General features: G+C 42.7%; 1 protein-coding gene across 1 annotated transcript in view; it reads left to right on the forward strand.

Moving 5' to 3' along the window:
- POU2AF2 (POU class 2 homeobox associating factor 2) overlaps positions 1–20,769 on the forward strand; it is a 38,207-nt gene extending 17,438 nt beyond the window's left edge. Inside the window, exons 3-5 of the mRNA XM_024975737.2 lie at positions 16,228–16,270; positions 18,594–18,892; positions 20,009–20,769. Coding sequence (XP_024831505.2) covers positions 16,228–16,270; positions 18,594–18,892; positions 20,009–20,410 — 744 coding nt within the window. The 3' untranslated portion in view covers positions 20,411–20,769. The remainder of the gene's footprint in view (positions 1–16,227; positions 16,271–18,593; positions 18,893–20,008) is intronic.
- The last annotated feature ends 1,822 nt before the right edge of the window (positions 20,770–22,591 follow it).

Here is a 22,591-nt window from a genome sequence, read left to right on the forward strand (position 1 = left end):
CCCGTCCCCTTACTTCTTTACTATTTGTATTTCAAATGTTCCCATCTCGCTATGGTTTGAAATATATCTCAATCTCTGAGAACCAGCTCATATTCCAATTCCAGCATCCTTGAGCTGAAGTTTCAGATCACTCTGTCATCTGAGAACGCTCAGTGCTTAGATTCGCAGGGGTTTCTCATCTAAGGCACAGGCAGCATAGCATGATGAAGAGTTTGGACTCTGGATCCAGATGAGCTGAATGCAAATCCCAGCACTGCCATTTGCCAACTGTATGATGACTGTAAAAGTACTTTAATCTTAGTGTCAAAGGAAGATGATAATATCTGCCTCCCAAAGTTATTGTGTTAGATTTAACATGTGTCAAGGGCTTTGCACTTAGTATGTGTTCAATCAATGCTAGAGCATCAAATACTTCATCTAATGAACATTAGTATTCAAATGATATAAGAAATTCACTGAACTGAAGAAATGTACAGTCCAGCTTAGAGAAGGAATTACGCATGAAATAAGTGATTAAAAATTAAAAGACAGCTTTGGTATCCAAGTGCCAAACATGACAGTGACCATTGGAGAGCAGGACAGAGGTCGCAAAGAGGGCGAGCAAGCCATGGTCAGGGTAGGTGAAAGACTTCTTGGAGGAGCGTGAGCCTTGAGCTGAGCTGGGAGAGAAGAAAACTAGATAGGCAGTGAGGAGCGGCAGAGTTCAAAAGAACGCGAGGAGGGGTGACCATCCGGAGGGAGAGGAGAGACTCTGTGATATGCAGTGGGTGGACCCTCTTGGTCCAAATGGTGGAGAAGTGAAGTGGTGTGTGACCTTTCAAAATTTAGTTCTAGTCTTGCCTGCAGAGGTCTCCCAGACACTCCCCTCTATGCCCATAGCCTCTGGTTGGCTGGTACATGGTGCATGGTATGTTCTAAGTGCTCAGAAAATGGCAGCTTTTATGGTTTTCCTAGTATCTGGAGCATGGTAGCATTTGATAAATGTTATCTGTCATGTTAGTGTGCTGTGAAAAGGAAGATATCCATAGGTGGTGGTGAGCTCTGAACAGCAACCTGGGTGAATAGACACTTCTGTCATCATTCCTACAAATCCTAATACTGTATAAATAAACTGGCTACTAGAAAGGCCATGGGATGCCTTTTGTAGATTCGAAAAATTGATTCACTGTGAGCAAATGAAATGACAAAACAATGGAAGCAACAGTCAGCAACATTACTTTTATTCTGACTCAGCAACACCAGCCTTACACCACTCACTCCTCCCTTTTACATGTGCTTAGTCACTTAGCCATGTCTAGCTCTTTGTAACCCCATGAACTGCAGCCTACCAGGCTCCTCCATCCATGGGATTTTCCAGGCAAGAGTCTACAATTCCTCAATTACAAAGGATCATATAATCATATGAATGGTACGGGTGGGGAGGGGACCAGTACTCATAGTGTTTCTGATGTGTCCCCCTTCTCCCCACTGGGTATACAGCTGTTTATCTTTCTGCTTTGCTAGATTTTCCCAACCTCAGAATGTGTTCCACCCTACCCCCAACCTGATGGGTCTACCAAAGCCAAGCTGTAATCCCGTCTTTATTTTGAGAAAGATAAATCTCCTTTCTTCTAGTTCAGCTAGAGTTGCAAATTGAGTTTGCAAGGGAAATAGGCAATAGAAAAATCACATGAGGTGCAAGAACAATTACATGGAGTGCAAATGTTCTACACTAGCTTAAATATCTAGTCAAAGACTGGCATGGATAGAACAGTTGAGGTGACTTCTGGGCCTGAGTCCTCTTCTGTCCCCTCAATTTTTCTTTGGGGTAAATAAGAATTCTTAATAATAATAGCTAACATTTCTTCTAGGCTCCAAAGTAAAGACGTCACAAATATTTTAATTTATTCATTTTAGAGTAAATGTCACTTATCAACAAGGAGCACAATAGCTTTAAGAGGATGATGCTCATATCTATTTTTCAGATGAGGAAACTAAGAATGGGGTAGGAATCAGTGGAGCATAGATTTGAAACCAGGTTTGTTGGACTTCACAGTCTTTATTTTACCCACCATATTGCCTCCTTAAGTTTACATTTCTGGTCCAAGGAAGGACGAGCTTTGGGAATAAATAACCACTTTGCTTCGGATCCTCGCTCAGTCCTGCGCCCACCCTCCACACTCCACACAGGTCGTGGCCCATCGTGTCTTTTACCCCTTCTCAGCCACAAGTCTGTCTCCCGGCCTGTCCCTGCAGTGATTCTGTATACTGCTCAGATGATGCCATACCCAGTCCAAACCAGAGCCAGGACCTTCCTCTCCTTTGACACCCAGACATCTTGGAAGAAACCGGACTTAATTTCCTGATAGAACCTATCTCTAGCTGCATCCCAGAACCTGCTACCCGAGTGTCATTCCTCTCAGCCATCCCCCACCTCTCCTGGACTCTTGTTCCCCTGGGCTCCGCATGGCACCTGGCCCTCCCTGTAAAAGAGGAAAGCATTTCCGGAGCCAGAGTCCAAGAACACCACACAGACCTCACAGAAGCCTCTCTCCAGCTCTTCTTGAGCTCTCTAGGTCTGCCTCAGCCAACCCATTTCACTCTGACCTCCTCTTCTTGCCTGAAGCTTGCTTCTCTGCTCTGCCTTCAGCTGAAGTCTGATTTTTTTCTGAAAGTTGCTGACCTGACCTGAGAGGCTGGTAGCACATGACTCGCTCCTGGGACAAGATGTAATATGCCACTCTCCCACCCAAGGAGGAGGAGACCCATCTCAGCTCCTTTCTGAAGGCTGGAAGAGACCCCAGGCTCAGGGAAATGCTGAGCTTACCAGTTCACTCTGGTCATCCACCTCTTAGATGCTCTCCCAACCTACATGGTGTTCCAGCACTCTCTCACAGTTGTACACACTCAAGAATCATATGCATATGCTGAATAAATAAAATAGCTAGTAAGGAAAGGGGAGGGTAATTTCCTTCTGCTCTTATCTTCTTATGAATATATGGTAAAAGATGGAGAGAGACAGACTACCAAGAATCTCATTTCCTGCGTGGGTCTTAGAATTCCATGCTAAAGACAGATATAATCAAGATATAATTTCCCAACTTTTCTAAAACTTGGGCAATTTATATATATTGTGCTATTTCTCTTTGATATTCTAATGGTAGTATTAAATAACAATGAAAATTCTAAGTGAAAGGAAGAGACAGAGTGTGAATAAGCCCACAAACTGATTTGTGCATGTAGGCTAAGTCTCTTCAGTCCTGTCCGAGTCTGTATGACCCTATGGACTGCAGCCCTTAAGGCTCCTCTATCCATGGGGTTCTCCAGACAGGAATATTGGGTTGCCATGCCCACCTATCCTCCTCCATGCTTTAAATATAAATTTAAATTTATAAATTCAAGGAAGACACCACAGCCATTATCTGGACAAGTGCTATTACAAGAAATCTTCATGCTCTTCTATGATTTCTAAAAATTTACCGTAAAAATTAGTTTTCATCTCTTCAACTCTTATAAACCCATCCTATAATGTAGTCTGGCTTTAGTAAGAATTTCCTGCTTCCCTGGGCACTGCAATTGGTCATCAGATGGCCCAGTGTGTATCTTCCTGCTTTGCTAATGTTTTATTTTTCTTACTTAAAAAAAAAAAACAATTTAGAAGTACCTGTTCTTGTCATGTTTGAATATTAAATTCTTAGGGGAAAATATGATTTTTTTTCCTTAAGGAGTACATCTCACTTGCCCTTGTTACTTTTTTCTGAGTTGCCCGCGGAAGGATCCATTCATTTGTAATGTTTGTATGGTTATCGATAAAGGGAATCAGTGTCTACCCTGGGAATGCTCCCCCACACCTTTCGCTCACTCTCATAGCACAGTGCTTTGCATATTGCTTGTTAACATTGCCAACTAACCCCCTTCTGAGCCCAGAAAGAATTTAAAAAGAAAGAAAGAAACATTTTCGGAGCAGGCAATGCCTGCCCTGTAAACTCAAAACGCCAATGTTTGAATATAGAAGTACGTATTATATCCCTGGCATTCATTTGAATGAATGTTTTATCTAAAGATTACAAAATGGCCCATTGTCTGACTTTAATTAGCCCACAGTCCTGCCTGTTCGGAGAACTGAACCAGATTTCCAGGGTTGTCCATGTTCCCCACCCAACCACCTGCTCTTTCACAATTGCAGAAACTTTTTAAAAAATAATATTAATAAAGGCCAACTTCTTGCAAGCACCTTATTTTTTTCAGCTGTCTTATTGGTTCTGTAGTGGTTGTTTTTAATGTCATGAAATTTAAAATATTTCCGGGTGGTGAATTCTTTTACTCAGCTTGAAAAGTAATCAAGTTTTTCAGTGAAACAGCCATGGCAAGTCCATCTGGCAGAGCTGAAGTTCTGCACATTTCGTTCTGGCCAAAATGTACGATACCATTTATTAATGTGCATCCCAGTAGCTCCTGTCATTCTAACTTAGCTATCGATCTACATAAATACAAATAGCATTCCAAAGGCGCGCCAAGACCCACGGGTGAAAAAAAAATGTGTTTCATTTTGTAACTCAGGCAACAGAAATAACTTTCTCACAGAGGCAGCCTGGACATAATTTTGTGCCAAGCAGGAAAGTTTTAACAGTAAAATTTTAAGAAACTGTCAGAAGTTTGGAATTCTATAACAGTGTTACTTTCCAAAGGGCATAAAATAGTTCATAGACCAGAAATGTAAGACAGTTGGAACCACAGATTTTTTTTTTAATTTTGAAATCTACAATAAAGATATAAGAAGACCTAAATTCTGGTTTTTAATTTATATTAACTAGTTTCAATTACAAAAATAACCCATGGTAAAATTTCAAGCTTAATAAAACTGTATAAATTTTTTTTAAGTCTACTGACCTTCCCTTCCTACTTGTTCTACTTCCCAGGGTCATGTGCAATCTTCCAGAATTTCTCTATGACATTTTATTATAAAGAAATTAAGTTGTTGCACCAAGGTAATCAATATCAAAATCTATGTTATTTACATGCACTATTACAAAAATACATGGTGTGCTCGTGGTGAACTCCCTTCTCCCAAGAGAAAATTTAAACAGGTCTCTTTTAGTCTTCATTTTACCTCTCTATGTTTGAAGGCATCAGTCAAAGCACTTCATACTATCATATCTCCATCTTATATCAATCACATAGTCCCTACTTCCACCTGAGATGGTGATATTGGAGCTAAGGTGCCCCAAATCAACTCTTTCTTTGTGAAATAAATACTCTATAATCTAGGCTTTATAGAAGCAAGCCAAATGTTTTTAAAGATATATGTTTCAATATTGCTTCCTCACAAATTCTTACAGGCTTTAGGATTGAACCTATACAATGACCTCTTAAATCATTTAAGGACATAGGGTTTTTTTCCTTTGTAAATAGGGCCTTATGAGGGAGACATGCCAGGCCCCTCTTTACACATGGGTATCAATGAGGAGGCTGGCGATAAAGAAGAAAAGAGAGAAGGAGCCCTGGGAATCGGTACAACCAGGACAGGTGGCCAGCAGCCCTTAGTACCCACAGGGCAGGTATCAGCCTTCACCAGGCTCCAACACAAAGCCAAATAGAGGTGGATATAAATGTCACCTGCTAGCCTCCCCAACCCCACCCCACCGAGAGCCCATCAGACCTGTATCGTGGATCTGGGAAGCTCCAGCAGCCCATACACTCACCACACCAGCCATTTCTGACCATCATTTTCAGCCCCTGATTAAATTTCCTAGAATGCCACTTTTAATACATCTACACTGCTAATAGCCATCTAAAGAACCACTTCCTGTTAGTGGACAAAGTCCAGGTTCCTTCAGCCTGGCTCAAAAAATGCTCTTTATAACCTGGCCCTTGCTCCTTCCTCCAGCTTTCCTGTCTGCATATTTCCACATCTGTGACATGCTGTCCACACATTTGAGCCTTTGCTTTGCCTCTCAACGACGAGACCCCTTATCCTATCTGCTTACTGATTTCCTGTCATCCTTCAAAACAGGACTCCTATATCGCCTCCAGCGTGATGTGTTCAGTCACCTTCCTCAGGACAGCAGCTCATGGCCACTGCTACTCTCATCCTTACCCCAACCTCCCCTCTCTACGTGCACAGCCCGAGCAGGTCTAGTAGAATCCGGCCTCGTCACTCACTAGTTCTGTGACCTTGACAGTCTTTACACTGCCTATAAATTTTCTGATCTGTAATCTAAAGATAATTACTTACAGCAGTCTATTTCATTGGTTAATGGCAAGGCTTTAGTGGAACAATGTGAATCACTTAGCATTATGTAGAGTATAAAAAGTACACAAATGTTAATTACTAAAAGTGATGAAACATACTAATACATATACAGTGCATGGCACAGAGTCTGGCATGAAGCAGGTATTCATAAAATGCTAGTCCACATTCTACTAGCCAAATCAAGTCACAAAACCATCCCAGATTCAAGACGGTAGAAGTATGCTGCTGCTGCTGCTGCTGCTGCTAAGTCGCTTCAGTTGTGTCCGACTCCGTGTGACCCCATAAACAGCAGCCCACCAGGCTCTGCCGTCCCTGGGATTCTCCAGGCAAGAACACTGGAGTGGGTTGCCATTTCCTTCTCCAATGCATGGAAAGTGAAAAGTGAAAGTGAAGTCGCTCAGTCGTGTCCTACTCTTCACAACCCCATGGACTGCAGCCTACCAAGCTCCTAGGTCCATGGGATTTTCCAGGCAAGACTACTGGAGTGGGGTGCCATTCCCTTCTCCGAGGTAGAAGTATAGATGCCACTTATTGATGGGAAGAGCTGCAAAGTAATTGTGGCCATATTTAATCTATAGCAAATGGCTTATGTCCCTAAGTAGATCCTAATCTAAGCCCTTTGGTTGCATTTTTTCTAGCACCTGAGACATTCAACATTGTGCCTAGCACATCAGAGATGCCAGTAGATATCTTTGGCTTGATGGAAGGGCTAGGGCACAGAACCTACTGGTTATGTCACTGAGAGCTTGAGGGGGAATAAATCTTAGAGTCAGAGAGTTTGGGTTTAAATCCTAGTCCTGCAATTTATAAGATAGACAATTTGGGACACATCACTTAACTTCTCTGATGCTTGGTTTCCTCTTTTATAAACTTGAGGTGATAATATCTACTTTATAATAAGATAGCATTACATAAAGCATCTGGCACATGGTAGATGCTTAGAACTCTAGTTCCTATTCATTATGGAGCATTTCTCTTATCCATATTTATGACTGAATTACTAGGTAACTCAGATAACTGGTCCATAAATTAAAACCTTTTTCAAACTTTGCAAAATGAATAAGACTTATTAGAACAGGTTTGTTATAGCTGAGTCACTGCATAAGAGTTCACACCAATCAGAATGCCCCAGTTCTACTATATACTTGTCACATTAGCTAAGCATCTAATTCTCTATGCCCATTTTCTTGTGGAGGAAGAAGGTATTCCATCCTAACACAGGTACCTATTTAAAGGATAACAACATTATACCTGGCACTGACTTTACATTCATTTCAAAGTTGGAAGAAAATTGTTTGACTAATGGTTGTTCTCAATTCAGATATTAAAACATGGTTTTAAAATGTTCAGTATATCATCATCTCCACCTCTCTCCCAATCTTAGATATGATGACAGTGAGAAATTAAATATGCTGTGAATTCCTTGAAAAGGAATCCCAGCCATTCAGAAGGGGCTATGATTTTTATTTAAGCATTAGCAGCAATATCTTCAAGTTTAAAGGGACACTTTCAGACTATATAGTTGGAATTTTTTAAATATATCATGAAAAATCTTACACTCCTTGCAGTCCTCTTCTTTAGTACACTTCACATGGTCTTTCAGTTTTCAGGCTGGCACCTAAAAATATTATAGGGTCATAAAAATGACAATAAATGTAGTGAAGGGAAACTCCTGATCTTATCACTTTACTATCATGGTGACCTATTAGTTCAAATTAACTCATTTTCATGGAGGGGCTTTCGGGGCAGCTGTGAGGCTGCTGTGTTAGCTACAGGAAGTTGCACACTGGCAAATTTCATTCAAATGTAAACCTCTAAATTTGGCTACCTGGCATTGCAAGATCCTGTTGTTTGCTGTATGCAAAATAAAAATTATATACCATCTTGTTTGGTCAAAAGTTATGGGCTTTTCAATATTAATTTCAATATTATTTCTAAAGAATTCATATGGTGAGATGCAACTGAATGAATATAATGTCTTGAACAAGGTAAAAAGAAATGTGTTTTCCCTTCACATGAGCAAAGATACTTAGTGCGCATGTTGAAGGCTCATGTCTTAGGTTGTTCTTTCTCAACATATGAATCTGGTATACCAGCTCTGAAATCAGTCCAGTGAAACCCCTCCTGGTCCCAGAATAGGCCTTTTAGAACTCTTCTATGTTCTGTGAGATGAACAGAAGTTGTGTGCTATCATTGCCTTTTATATGACTTATCCAATCTAAATATTTCCCAGGTCACCATAAGCACTGATTATAGCTATAAATAATTAATTATGTGGAAATGTTTTATATCACAATGGGGGAGATCACGTAGGAGTTTTTTGAAATGGTCAAAATTGATCAAATTATATGCTTACAAGTTGGAAATTGTATTGTACATAAATTATGCTTTATCAAATTTGAACCTCCTCCCCCCAAAATGGAATACTTACTGAAGGCTAAAAATGTATAGATATATACATATAGATATGGAAGTATATATATACACACACACACACACACACACACACACACACACACAGGGAAATATACCTCCCACTGAATCTTCTTTGTGAGCATTTATTTAATTATATGGTTTTTCTGAATGTCGTCAGTTCAGTTCAGTTCAGTCACTCAGTTGTTTCCGATTCTTTGCAACCCCGTAGACTGCAGCACCGGAGAAGGCAATGGCACCCCACTCCAGTATTCTTGCCTGGAAAATCCCATGGATGGAGGAGCCTGGTAGGCTGCAGTCCATGGGGTCTCGAAGAGTGACTTCACTTTCACTTTTCACTTTCATGCATTGGAGAAGGAAATGGCAACCCACTCCAGTGTTCTTGCCTGGAGAATCCCAGGGACGGGGGAGCCTGGTGGGCTGCCGTCTATGGGTCTCATAGAGTCGGACACGACTGAAGCGACTTAGCAGCAGCAGCAGCAGCAGCAGACTGCAGCACACCAGGCTTCCGTGTCCATCACCAGCTCCCAGAGCTTGCTCAAACTCAGGTCCACTGAGTCAGTAATGCTGAATATCCTAAGTCTCCTTTTTTACTAAATTTTTAAACTATGACGTTTTCCCACTTTTATTTTCAAGGTATTAAAACTCTTGGAAGGCAGTCTGGTGTGGTAGTTATGAGATAAGTTTTGAACAGAAGTAGAGTCACAGATGTAGAAAACAAACTTACAGTTCACAGGGGATGGGGGAGGGATAAATTGGGAGATTGGGATTGACATATACATACTACAAATATAAAATAGATAACTAATAAGAACATACTGTATAGCACAAGGAATTCTACTCAATACTCCATAATGGCCTATATGAGAAAAGAATCTTAAAAAGAGTGGATATATGTATATCTATAACTGATTCCCTTTGCTGTATACCTGAAAGTAACAAACATTATAAATCAACTACACTCCAATAAAAATTTTTTTAAAAAATAAAAGAAACAGACCCTGAAATCACACCATTACCACCAGCAACAACCCTACCTGCAGAGAAACCTGAGTTGTTCTCTATTTCAATTTCCTCATCATTAAGATGAAAATAATATTACTTACCTTCTGGGGTGGTTTGATAATTAATGAGATAGCAATATAACATATTTGGTCATGTGCCTAATAGTGTGCTTATAAAATTTCTACAAGTATGTGACTATGAATTTTATTATAATTCATATCTCTGCTGGAACATGTTGGAAGTCATAGAAAAAAAATTTTTTAATCTGGTGTTTGAAAGACAGGACAGCATATACTCCTATTTCTAATCCTTGGGGATGTGATTTTGTTTCAGGCAGAGTCAATGGTCTGGAGGTAGGGAGATTATACCCATAACAAAACTGGATCCTGCATAAAAATTTTTTTGCTGATTTGTTGAGCTGGTAGGATGTAAGGGAAATCAATAAAGCTAGGCGGTTTGGTGGGGTGATTTGAGGGGTGACATGGAAGGGAGGGGAAATGTTTGAGCAGAAGTAAAGACACTGAATGATGAGAAGATGATCACCCCAGAAAGGCAGATTCCCCTAAGGACAGGGGTCCAAACTAGCTTTCTATGTGAAGACTGACTGGTCCTTGAGCTAGTTTTGCTAAGTTTGGGGTAGCTCAACCTGGGACTGGGGAACCTGGAAGGGAGCTGCTTCCCAAAAATATAAGCATAAATCTTCAGGAGAAACACAACGTTAGGAACTCAGATTTTCACAGGTTAAGATCAACCCAGATACATGTTTCAATCAGAGATCACCAAATGCATAAGGAAACAAATAACTAGGAATGAGAGTCCTAGCATGAACAATAAAGTTAAATTCCCAGGACTTTCGGGAATTTTGGTATTAGCATAACCAAATACAAAATTTTTAAAAATAACAATAATAATAAAAATAAATAGTGTACACTCAACAAAAGACCAACCAATATTTTTTTTTGTTTTTGTTTTTGTTTTTTCTAATTTTATTTTATTTTTAAACTTTACATAATTGTATTAGTTTTGCCAAATATCAAAATGAATCTGCCACAGGTATACATGTGTTCCCCATCCCAAACCCTCCTCCCTCCTCCCTCCCCATACCATCCCTCTGGGCCGTCCCAGTGCACCAGCCCCAAGCATCCAGCATCGTGCATCGAACCTGGACTGGCAACTCGTTTCCGACATGATATTTTACATGTTTCATTGCCATTCTCCAAAATCTTCCCACCCTCTCCCTCTCCCACAGAGTCCATAAGACTGTTCTATACATCAGTGTCTCTTTTGCTGTCTCGTACACCAGGTTATTGTTACCATCTTTCTAAATTCCATATATATGCGTTAGTATACTGTATTTATGTTTTTCCTTCTGGCTTACTTCACTCTGTATAATAGGCTCCAGTTTCATCCACCTCATTAGAACTGATTCAAATGTATTCTTATAGATCAAACAGAATTTATAGGACTGAGAAAATATCTAATCATTGATACTAAAAAAAAAAAAAAATCAATGCATGAGTTAAATAGCAAATAAGCTACAGTTGAAGAAGGAATTAGTGAACTGGATGTAGAGCTGAAGAAATCTATACCAATCTGTTCCAAAATATAGAACACAGAATCATGGATAGAGGAAAAGTAACAAGAAGTTGAGAATTTATTGGGGATAAAAGTAAAAGATTTAACAAATATCAAAGACTCAGAAGGAGAGAATTCAGATAATACAGCCAAGATAATATTTAAGAAAAAGATGGTTGAAACTTTTCCAAAAGACATGCATCCCCAGTCACATGAAGTACATCCTATACAAGCTGAATACATTTTAAAAATCTATCTCAAGATAAAAGGAGGTGAAGCTGAAAACTCTTAAAGCCAAAAGGAGTATACTTTAAAGGGTAGTCAGAAAAGAAAGAAAGATTGTTGTATAGAATATCTGTAAGTTTAATAGCAAACTTCTCAACAGCAATCATGGAAGCCACAAGACAGTGAAATGAAATCTTTAAAGTGCTGAGAGAAGAATACCTATAAAATTACAATTATGAATCCAGAAATAGTATCTTTTAAGTACAAAGGCAAAAGGAATTATATTTTCATTTACATAAAAGCTAGAAATTGCCACCAACACCGACTTCCCAGGTGACTCATTCAGTAAAGAACTCGCCTGCAATGCAAGAGACGTGGGTTCGATCCTTGGGTTGGGAAGATCCCCTGGGGAAGGAAATGGCAACCCACTCCAGTATTCTTGCTTGAGAAATCTCATGGATAGAGGAGCCTGGTGGGCTGCAGTCCATAGGGTCACAAAGAGTCAGACACAACTTAGCAGCTAAACCACCGCCTACAGGAAAGGAATTTTCTAAAGGGTTCTTTCAGAAGGAGGAAAATGAACCTAGAAAAAAGTTTGGAGGACAGATAAGAAAAGAAAATGATAAACATGTAGTAAGTCTAATACATATTTACTTGGCAAAATGATGATGAAAATAATCATGATGTTTAATTTGTGGAGGTTTAAGCTAAAATTCAAGAAAATACATACTCATGTAAATTAGTGAGGTCGCTCAGCCATGTCCGACTCTTTGTGACCCCGTGTTCTGTAGTCTACCTGGCTCCTCCATCCATGGGATTTTCCAGGCAAGAGTACTGGAGTGGGTTGCCATTTCCTTCTCCAGGGGATCTTCCCAACCCAGGGATCAAACCCAGGTCTCCCACATTGCGGCAGACTCTTTACCGCCTGAGCCACCAGGGAAGCCCTGATGTAAATTAGGAGAGGAGCAAAAAGAGTTAACGTCCTAAGGGTCGTGTCTGTCAGTGGGAGGCTTAAGATACTCTTTGTAGGCTTTGTTAAATACGCAAGGTAAAATTTTATGACTAATCATAAAGCATGGAAATAGAGTGTTTAATTTCCACAGCAGGTAAAGGGCAAAATTATACAGGGGAAATGAACACAAGAGGCTTCTTTTCATCAAATAACAAATAAAATCAACTAGCCTAGTCATTATGAAAGTTCCTCAGGTATTAAAACTGGATTGGGAGTACAGGGCTGGCAATTCCACAGTAATAAGTAAAAGTGGGCAGAAGGAAAAGGAACGGAAGAAGATTGTTGGTGGCCCTGGTGGTGGCAGACTCTGCAGGGACTGTGTGAGCCCAGAGTAACCTTTGCTCATGCTTCAGGCAGAGGCCAGGGAGGGCCGGGCCAGCTGATGAACCGGTGCATTACGGAGAGATGCTCATAATTCTGTCTGTCCAGCTGGACGTGCACCCTGCCTTTCACAGGAAGCCTCACTCCAGGCTCCAGCCTTGGCCAGAGCAGTTAAAGAGGAGCAAGCAGAGAAAAGGAGGCAAGAGGGCAACAGGACACCCCCCAAGGCAGCGCCAGGGATGGCCACCACCCTGCCACACTCTGCTTCCCCAGGGAAGGAGGCTGAGGCAAGAGGCAGGGGGAATGGGCCCTGGCACAGGCCTTTGAAGAAAGAGATGGAAAGCAGAGGGGAACACTAGATACCATGGGCCCTGGCAACATGGGAAAATGTGCCTGAACACAAGCTCTTCTCTAATTAATCATTACCTCCTTTGCTTCCCGTACAAGACATCACAGCATCCTGACCTTGGACCCCACACACACTGTTTACCTACTAAGAAGTTTAGGATTAACAGAGGCAAACCACTATAAGTAGAATGGATGTTTTGTAAAAATAAAAAAAAAAATCCTACTGTATAGCACAGGGAATCATATTCAGTATCCTGTAATAAACCATAACGGAAAAGAATATGAAAAAGAATGTGTATAACTGAATCATTTTGCTCTATAGCAGAAACTAACACAACATTGTAAATCAACTATACATCAGTAAAATAATTTTTTAAAGAATTTTAACATCAAACACAGTGACATGTTTATAGGAATAAACCATGGACTTTAAGAAATGTAAAAATGCACCTGAGTGATAATAGCTAATACTTATGCCCTCCTTACTCAAAACTAGGAACTATTCTCAGTGCATGACATATAAGATCATATTTAATCTTCATGTGCCTAAGATCACACAGCAAACAAGAAGCAGAGCTGGGATTCAAATATAGACACTCATTCCAGAGTCTTCTCTTTCAAATACCGTGCTACCTCTGAGTGGCTGTTGTTCAGTCGCTAAGCCATGTCTGATGCTCAGTCACGTCCCACTCTTTGAGACCCCATGGACTGCAGCACGCCAGGCTTCCCTGTCCTCCACTATCTCCCACAGTTTGCTCAAACTCATGTCCATTGAGTCAGTGATGCCATCCAACCATCTCATTCTCTGTTGTCCCCTTCTCCTGCCTTCAATCTTTCCCAGCAACAGGGTCTTTTCCAATGAGTCAGTTCTTCGCATCAGGTGGCCAAAAAATTGGAGCTTCAGCTTCAGTCCTTCCAACAAACATTCAGGGGTGATTTCTTTTTTAGTATTGGTTGGTTGGATCTCCTTGCAGTCCAAGGGACTCTCAAGATTCTTCTCCAGCACCAGAGTTCAAAATTCTTCGGTGCTCAGCTTTCTTTATAGTCCAACTCTCACATCCATACATGACTACTGGAAAAACCATAGTTTTGGCTATCCAGACCTTTGTTGGCAAAGTGGTGTCTCTGCTTTTTAATATGCTGTCTAGGTTTCTCATAGCTTTCCTTCCAAGGAGGAAGTATCTTTTAGTTTCATGGCTGCAATCACTATTCTCGGGGATTTTGGAGCCCCCAAAACTAAAATCTGCCAATTGGTGGATATTTCCCTAGAGAAGATAGAATTCCAATTTAGTCCTATGGATGGAAAGTTTGTATACCTCACCTACTTCTTTTGTAATTCATATGTTAAAGCCTTGGTCCCAGTATGATGGTATTTTAAGTTGGGGCCTTTGGGGTGGTAATGAAGTCATTAGAGTTAAGTCATATGAATGGGACTGGTGCTCCCATAAGAAGAGACATATGGAAAAGATGATCTCTCTTTGTGCCGCATGAAGACACTGCAAGGAAACAGCCATCTGCAAGTCAAGATGAAAGCCCCTCAAAGGACCCAACCATGCTGGCACCCTGATTTCAAACTTCCAGCCTCCATAACTGGGAGAAATGTTTTTTGTTTAAGCCACCAAGTCTATGGTATTTGTAATATCAGCCCAGTCTGATTAAGACAGTTGGGAAATGATGGGTTACTCTCAGATATTTGAAGAGCTATTTATGGAAGAAGGGTTTAACTTATTCAGCATAGACCAAGGAGATTAGAAATAAGTACATTTGTAACAGAGGTTGCCAAAGAATAAATTGGCTTTCTCAGAGAGTGCAGAGTTCTCCATCACTAGAAGCTGAATGCACCCAGGGTTAATAACACTGGAGAGGATTTCAGCATTGAGTGCTGGTTGAATAAGACTCTATAAAATCCCTCCAACTCTTGAGAGTCTGTAGGATTATCAGGGTCAGGACAGAACTAAGAACTCAATCCGAAAACGTGGATGTTGATACCTCTTCACTTTTACAACAGCTACATTTTCCACTTAGTTTGTTCCTGGGCCTCTTGGAGTCAGAATTTGCATTTTAAGACTCAACACACCTGGATACCCTTCCTTCAGCGGTCAGCTTGAGCATCTCCTCTTCCAGGATGTGTTCCCCACCCCATCCTTAATGGGGGGACACCAGCTTAGGTCCACCTCACCCCATCTTACTACTACAGTGCCACTTCCCACACTGAGGTGAATTCTGTTTCATCATCAATCACACTCTGTATTAGGGCATGTCCTAAGGCTGCAGTAACAAATTACCGCAAACAAGCAGCTTAAAATAATTATTTATTTTCTTACAGATCTGGAGGCTAGAAGTCCAAAATCGAGTTGTCAGGAGAGCCAGGTTCTCTGAAGGCTTTAGGGGTACCCCCTTCTTTGCCTCTTCCTAGCTTCTGGCATAGGTGCGTGCGTGCCTAGTTGCTTCAGTCGTGTCCAACTCTTTGAGACCCCATGGACTGTAGCCCACCAGGCTCCTCTCTCCATGGAATTCTCCAGGCAAGAATACTAGAGTGGGTTTTCATGCCCTCCTCCAGGGGATCTTCCCAACCCAGGGATCAAACCTGCATCTCCCATGTCCTTCACATTGGCAGGTGGGTTGTTTACCACTAGCGCCACCTGGGAAGCCCATAACCCATTTATATAAATCACTAATACATATTTGAAAAAGGATATTGTGGCTCAGCTGGTAAAGAATCCGCCTTCAATGTGGGAGACCTGGGTTCAATCCCTGGGTTGGGAAGATCCTCTGGAGAAGGGAAAGGCTACCCACTCCAGTATCCTGGCCTGGAGAATTCCATAAACTGTATAGTCCATAGGGTTGCAAAGAGTTGGACATGACTAAGCAGCTTTCACTTTCATTAACACAAACAGTAGAGGGAAAAAAAAGGGGGAAGGAGGAGAGAGGAGGGTTCGGAGGGAGGGTACACGTGTATGCCTATGGCTGATTCATTCTCACATATGGCAAAAACCATCACAATATTGTGAAGCAATTATCCACCAATTAAAAATTTTTTAAAAGAGTAAAACACGCATGCCTCTTTATCTTTCAGGGCAGTGTCGGTTCCGCTCAGTCTCCATTTGGCCCAGTGCCAGGTAAGTATTGCAGTTCACAGGGGTCGATTCCTTCACTTTTGAAGTAAATCAGGCATTTAGGCTTCCATTCTTTCAAAGATGCCTTAGAAGACTTTGAACGTTTTGCTGCTTTAAAATACTTGTTTTTAAAAAGTAAAATCAGTAAAGGCAGACCTTATGCAGCCGTTCCTGAATTTGGAATGCATTCTGTCTAGTATAAGCTTATTGGGCAAAAGCAAGAGCAATTAGGCCCTTCATACAGTTTTTACAGCTTCCCCGGTGACTCAGATGGTAAAGAATCTGCCTGCAATGCAGGAGACCCCTGTTCAAACCCTGGGTTGGGAAGATCCCCTGGAGAAGGGAATGGCAACCCATTCTAGTATTCTTGCCTGGAGAATTCCACTTCCAAGCTCAGAAGCGGCATAGGTTTTCCCAGTAATTTGGGTCATCTTCAGAGCTGGATAAGGGAAAGAAATTAGAGCAGAAGAAGATCCCCAACGTCTGAATGTCTCTATACCGTGTTTCCCAATCACATTTACTGTCATTGGAATTTGCCTGTATCTGCTCCATTCTACAGAAGAAAATTTCTGCAGCCTCTCTCATCATCTGGAATGGCTCTTCCTCTTTTTAAATAGAAAAAATACATGTTTAAACACCAAAGGATTTTTTCTCTGTGTTTTTTTATTTGGAAATTGGAAATGCAGACAGGAGAGCCTGGTAGCCTTTTTTACTTAGTCTCCTTGCTGTTTGTAGCCTTAACCACTACGACAGATACAGATTCATGGCATGAAACAAAACCTTATTTGTTGATATTGATTTTCACGGGCACAGATATTTTTTTCTAGAGAAGTATGCTTATGACGAAACCTCTAACTGCAGCTTTCAAATTCATGAGCAGATTAGAATTCAGGGGCTACAGAATTTAAGATGGAAATGGAGTGAGTGGAATTGTGCTGTTAAGTTTCTGCGAGGAATTTTGATTTGAATGAATGAATAAATTTACATGAATTGTTGCACATAGTATTATACTACTGGGTTTACAGAAAATGTATAAGATGTAAGTTCTGCCCACGTAGGGCTGGTGGGTCAACTGGAAAGAGGACTACGCTCAGATGAGAGAGTGTTGAGCACAATGCAATGTGCCGCCTTGGGTAGCAGGGGTCTAAGCGCTGTGTCTGGACAGTGGTGTAAGACTGAGTCAGGGTAACAGGGAGGAGGGTCTTGATGAGTCTGTCTTCTCTCCCAGAGAGCAGGCAGGGTGGGCAGGGACAAAGCTCAAAAGCAGTGCACTGCGGTTGTGGAAAGTAAGAAAGACAAGCACCTGCAACTTCCTCTCAGATCAACTCTTTTGTGACTAAGAGAGTAGGTCTGAGCTAACTGGATCACACCCAACACCAGCTGGAGGGGAAAAAAAAAAAAAATCTGTTTTACAGTCCTCGAGTCTGTGCTCCTGAACACGTTCTAAATGATACAGGGTTCCCTGATACAATTGAACTGCAAGTTCAGAAAACGTTTAGCAAACACATCTCTTCTCGTCTGGGACTATTTCGCTGGGCCTTACCTTAAATGAGATTCTTAGTTTCAGCCTCTCCAGGTTTCCACCAAGGGGGCTTTCTGTGCCAGGTTTTCCCTTCTCAAGCTTGCAGGGCCCAGGGGAGCTGAGTGGGGACTCAAATTGGCCACGAGAGGGCAGCAAATAACACCAGACTCTTCAAAGCCAAGAAAACCTTTATCGTGGTCCTCTAACTTGGCTTCCCAGAAGCAAAGCAAGGCAAACCATTTTCGGTTGCCTGCTAGGTGCAAGTCACCGTCAGTGTACAAAAATTAAAAGAAGAGTACAACTTGCCGCTGATTCCGGGTGAGGTCACCTTATCTAGAGAAACTGAATCTCACATAGCATGCCCCAGAAGCAGCCTCTTAATCTATGGGGGCAAGGCTTAGAAGCTGTGAAAAAGATGCTTCATTAGATAACAGCAAATGCCAGGGGATTCTTATCCTGTCCTCTTTAGCCCAGCCCCTTCCTAGTAGAGCGCCTCACATACAGAAGGTGTACAAAAAAAATGTGTATGTGAGAGGCACTGGGCAGTAATAACTCCATGTAAAGCGAGCTCATTACCTAAGGCAGCTCGACCTTAAACATACCACTTTGGGGGACCAGAGTAGTTAAAAGCCATAATGCCACCCTACTGAATGCTTTTCAAGCCATCTATCTATTTAAATTTGGCCTTGGCGTCAGGCCTGCGTTAGAAACACCATGTCACACGTGGAAAGACCGGGCTGCCATAGACATGCCTTGACTTCCTCCGAGGAGACATTTGTCCGTCTGTTTTCCCTTTGGCAACAGGCTCACCGGTGATGTCAGGTTACTATGGTGTCAGGAGAGCCTTCCTCTCCGACCCGGACTTTCACAACACCAAGCAGTTTGCCAACGACGCCTGCACGTCAAGCGCGGCCAAGCCCTTTGCCTGCGAGTCCTCAGCAGGGCAGGGCCACGCGGCCCTGCTGGACCCCTACTTCCCGGAGCCTTACGGGGACCACCGCCCCACGGCCCTGACCCCCAACAGCGGCACCCTGTTCAGCGCCTCGGCCCTGCCGCCGCTCCTGCCGCCGCCCTTCCCCAGCGACCCCGCACACTTCGCGCTGGTGAGTACTCAGAGGCTTAGTTTAGGGGGGGTCACCGAGGTCGGGTTCCCGCAGCCCTGGACAGCCCGTGCGCCCAGCAGCCAAGGGTCTACTCGCCCAGGGAGAAGCCAGAATCCACGTTCAGAGAGCCTTCCTCGGGGCTTCGGGCCAGCCACGCGGGAGGAGGCTCTGTGTATCCAGGGGTTGAGGCGGGACGACTGAATAGGACGGGACGTACAGCCATTGTGTTAACACTCTAGATTTTGCCAGATGGTCCCCCATCATTCCGCCAGCGCTTAAGGAAAGAGCACTGTCTTACCTCGCAGACCCAGCGAGGCCGTCCCCGGGGCATATCCATCAGGAAGCCTCTGACCTTCCCCTTCGTTCCTCTTTCCCCGACGGTATTTCTACCCTTTAGAACCTGCTTCTCTCGCAGTCCTTCCGGAGATGAGTTCATAAGAAAGAGCACGAATAACCTTTTTATACAAAACTGTAAAGCCCGCGACCACAAAGGAATAAGTCTGTGGACATGGGGTTTTAGACCAAACAGGCCTCAAGAGATTGGGAATTACCTGTACATGTTCATTTAATACTGGCAACAACTCAGGGTATAGTTATTAAAGCCCCATTTGACAGAAGAACAAAGTGAGGCACTCAGAGTTAGGAAGCTAGTAAGTGGCCTAGCATTGAATCAAACCTAAACCTTTCCAGCCCCCAACCTATGAGGCTCCAGGTCTTTGCTCCCTGTGGGGCAGGGTAGCCGTCCCAGCCCACTTAGAAGCCCACCCTGTAATTTAGAGGCTTCTCCTTCCAGGAGTAGATGAAACGCTGCCTAAATGTTCATTTTATCATTTTCACATTTACTCATTTAAAGTTTTCTGGGGAAAGGACTCTATTTACACACACGCACGCACACACACACGCACACACACACACCCAATTCTAGACTGAGAAAGGCACTAAAACGTTCAGTGTCCAACAGCAGAGGAGAGAGCCGCCTGTAAGGAGGCGCTGGACAGCACAGGGAGGACCCCAAGCCTGCTTTGGAAGACACGGGCCCCTGTGTCGGGAAGGAAATGTGTCCCCATCAGACCATCACCTAGTGACTAACCCCAGTGACCTTTCCATCCTCCTCAGAGGGACTCGTGGGAGCAGACGGTGCCCGAAGGCCTCAGCCAGCCAGACCCCGTGCCGGCAGACACCCTGCAGAGCTTGGCACCCAGCACCGGCTCCCTCTCGCAGCTGGAGTCGGGCGGTGCGGCCCAGCACAGGAGCGCCGGCTGGGGGGGCCCCCTCACCGGGGTTCAGTCCTACTCGCTGCATGCGCTGGAGGATTTGTACCACACACAGGGGTACCCCACCCCAGCCCCCTACCCTTTCACCTCTTTCATGACGATGTCCAATGACCCACCGCCCAAGGTGGGGCCCTTCTCCCAGGACGAGGGGGCAGACACCTCTGCCCTCCAGGACACTTCTCCGTGGACCAAAGAAGACGGGAGCCTGGCGTGGGGGACATACGAATGCCGCAGAGCCTACTGAGGGCACCGGAGGACTTCTGTGCTTTAAGTCAGTTCTCTGTATTCACAGACTCTTGTGGTGTGGCAGTTCTTTCAGAAGTGGGTTTTCAGGACAAGTCGTTGTCCTGAAAAGACAAGACGACGGCATTTATTTGTGATCCACCCACCATAACCCCACTGAAACACACCACAATGTGAATTCAGTGTGCCAGGGATAGACAGCCTGACAGTGAGGTTTTGGGGCCTAATAACCCATTATGTTTTGAATCTTTTGTTATCTTTGAAGTATCATTTTAAGACTGGTAGTTTTGCTTAAATTACATTAAAAACTTTATGCAGCTCATAAAACATACTAATTTTCCTGTCTAATTTTTCTTAGTTATGTACTATGTGTGTTCCTCAATAAAAGAGAATGTATAGGGTATAAAATAAATTAGGGCACAAAAAACAAAATGCACTTTATAGCATGTGACTTTATAAAGTGTGAAGTATTACATACATTTCTCACCTTACAGGGACTTACAAATAATAACTTGCAAGTAATAAATGTGATGCCATTAAAAAAAATGCTTTATTGTCATTAAAGTAGGATGAAGCCAGGACACTATTGGCTTCATAACTACATGGTTTTGACTCTGCACTAAAGCCCAAGATGTCCAAAAATTAGGCTAATCCAAAAAACAATAAAGGCCAAAAACTGTCTTTGACCAATGCCCTCTTTGAGCAATTAAGCTAGATATTGTTTCTCTGATGGAATACACCAACAGTTCTCAGAGTGGATTAGTAAAATGGACATTCTATAATCAAATAAGAATGCATGCATTATAAGGAAAACACAGACAGCAGGCCTGGACTGTCGGCAAGAACACCAGAAGCAAAGGGGCTCTGAAGAAGGACAGTGTCAGGTATACACACACCTCCTATTTAAAGAGAGACCTTGCTGGTGGCTCATTGGTCAGAAATAAATAGGTCTTACTTTGTATAAATGAAGAAACGGACATTTGAAGCCTCAATCTGTCTCATATAAGTCTGATTGGTTTGGATTCCTTTGCCAGTTAAGCTCTCACAGTAATTCCCACCATGTACCATGCCTGTCTGCAGGCCAAGCCCATCATAAACACCCTGCACACACTTTAACTTGGCAAAGCCTGTCTCAAGCTCCACAGGTTACACCCAGAATCTTCCTTTTGTCTTCTTACCATCTTCTTTATTCCCTTCATCACATTTTTCTAACCCTTCTGGTTTATCCTAATCCAATGTTTTTTCCCTGCATCTCCATCTCCTAGGGGCCCAAAGCCACTCAAAACAGTTTCCATCGCATCCTCTGTGACAGGGTCCCATGCTCTGTTTAGAAGTCTAGAAAGTCAAAAACAGATATTAGTTCACACTTAGAAGTGAATAACTGATGTTCCTCCTTCTCTGGGCATTCAAGAGTATATTCTGGTTGAGCAAACACACTCTTAATTTGCGGCGTCCCCACAGAAATGCTTGAATAGGAGCCTCTTTTACTCACACTCTTCACCCCACTCCTGGGAGAGCATCCTCAGAGGACCAGGCACTGATGGAAGGAGCACTGGTGGTCATTAGCTGCTGGACTGCACTCTCCCAGGTCCCCTGGCTACTCCTTCCTCCCACACTCCTTCCCACAGCCTAATCTTTACTTTGCTCAGTATTCACTTTGAGCCACTGTGGAAGGGGGTAGCTTCTACAATGGGAGAGGGAGCTGCCCTTCTGCAGTCTGATCAAACTGGAGAACTTAGTCCTGATTACCAGTATCTTTGGCAGAGCCATCTGTCATCCAGCCTCACTCATACCTGGACGACAAGCCCCTCATCAGGAGAAGATCTGGCCATCCCTGGAGGTACAGGAGCCTTCACAAGGAAGGGTCTTAAAGTCACTTTTCTAGATCGACTGTATAAAATTGATAATAATTACAGTCATCTACTGCTTATGTGTGTTACCAAGTATCACGCAACACAGATATTATACATGTATGTGTACATCATAAATATATGTTCCTGTAACTTTAATTTTGATTTGATTATAACACTAAATATTAGGCATGCTTATTTCTCTTGGTTTGCTGCTTTCTGCTCACCTGTCATGTTCTTCTTCTCACAACCTGGCTCTCAGATAAGTAGAGCTCAGTGACCAGTGGTGTCTACATCCTTCTTAGAGCACACAAGTCCTTTCATAGTGTTTG

Source organism: Bos taurus, chromosome 15 (assembly GCF_002263795.3).
Source record: "Bos taurus isolate L1 Dominette 01449 registration number 42190680 breed Hereford chromosome 15, ARS-UCD2.0, whole genome shotgun sequence".
In the NCBI taxonomy this organism is placed as follows: domain Eukaryota; kingdom Metazoa; phylum Chordata; class Mammalia; order Artiodactyla; family Bovidae; genus Bos; species Bos taurus.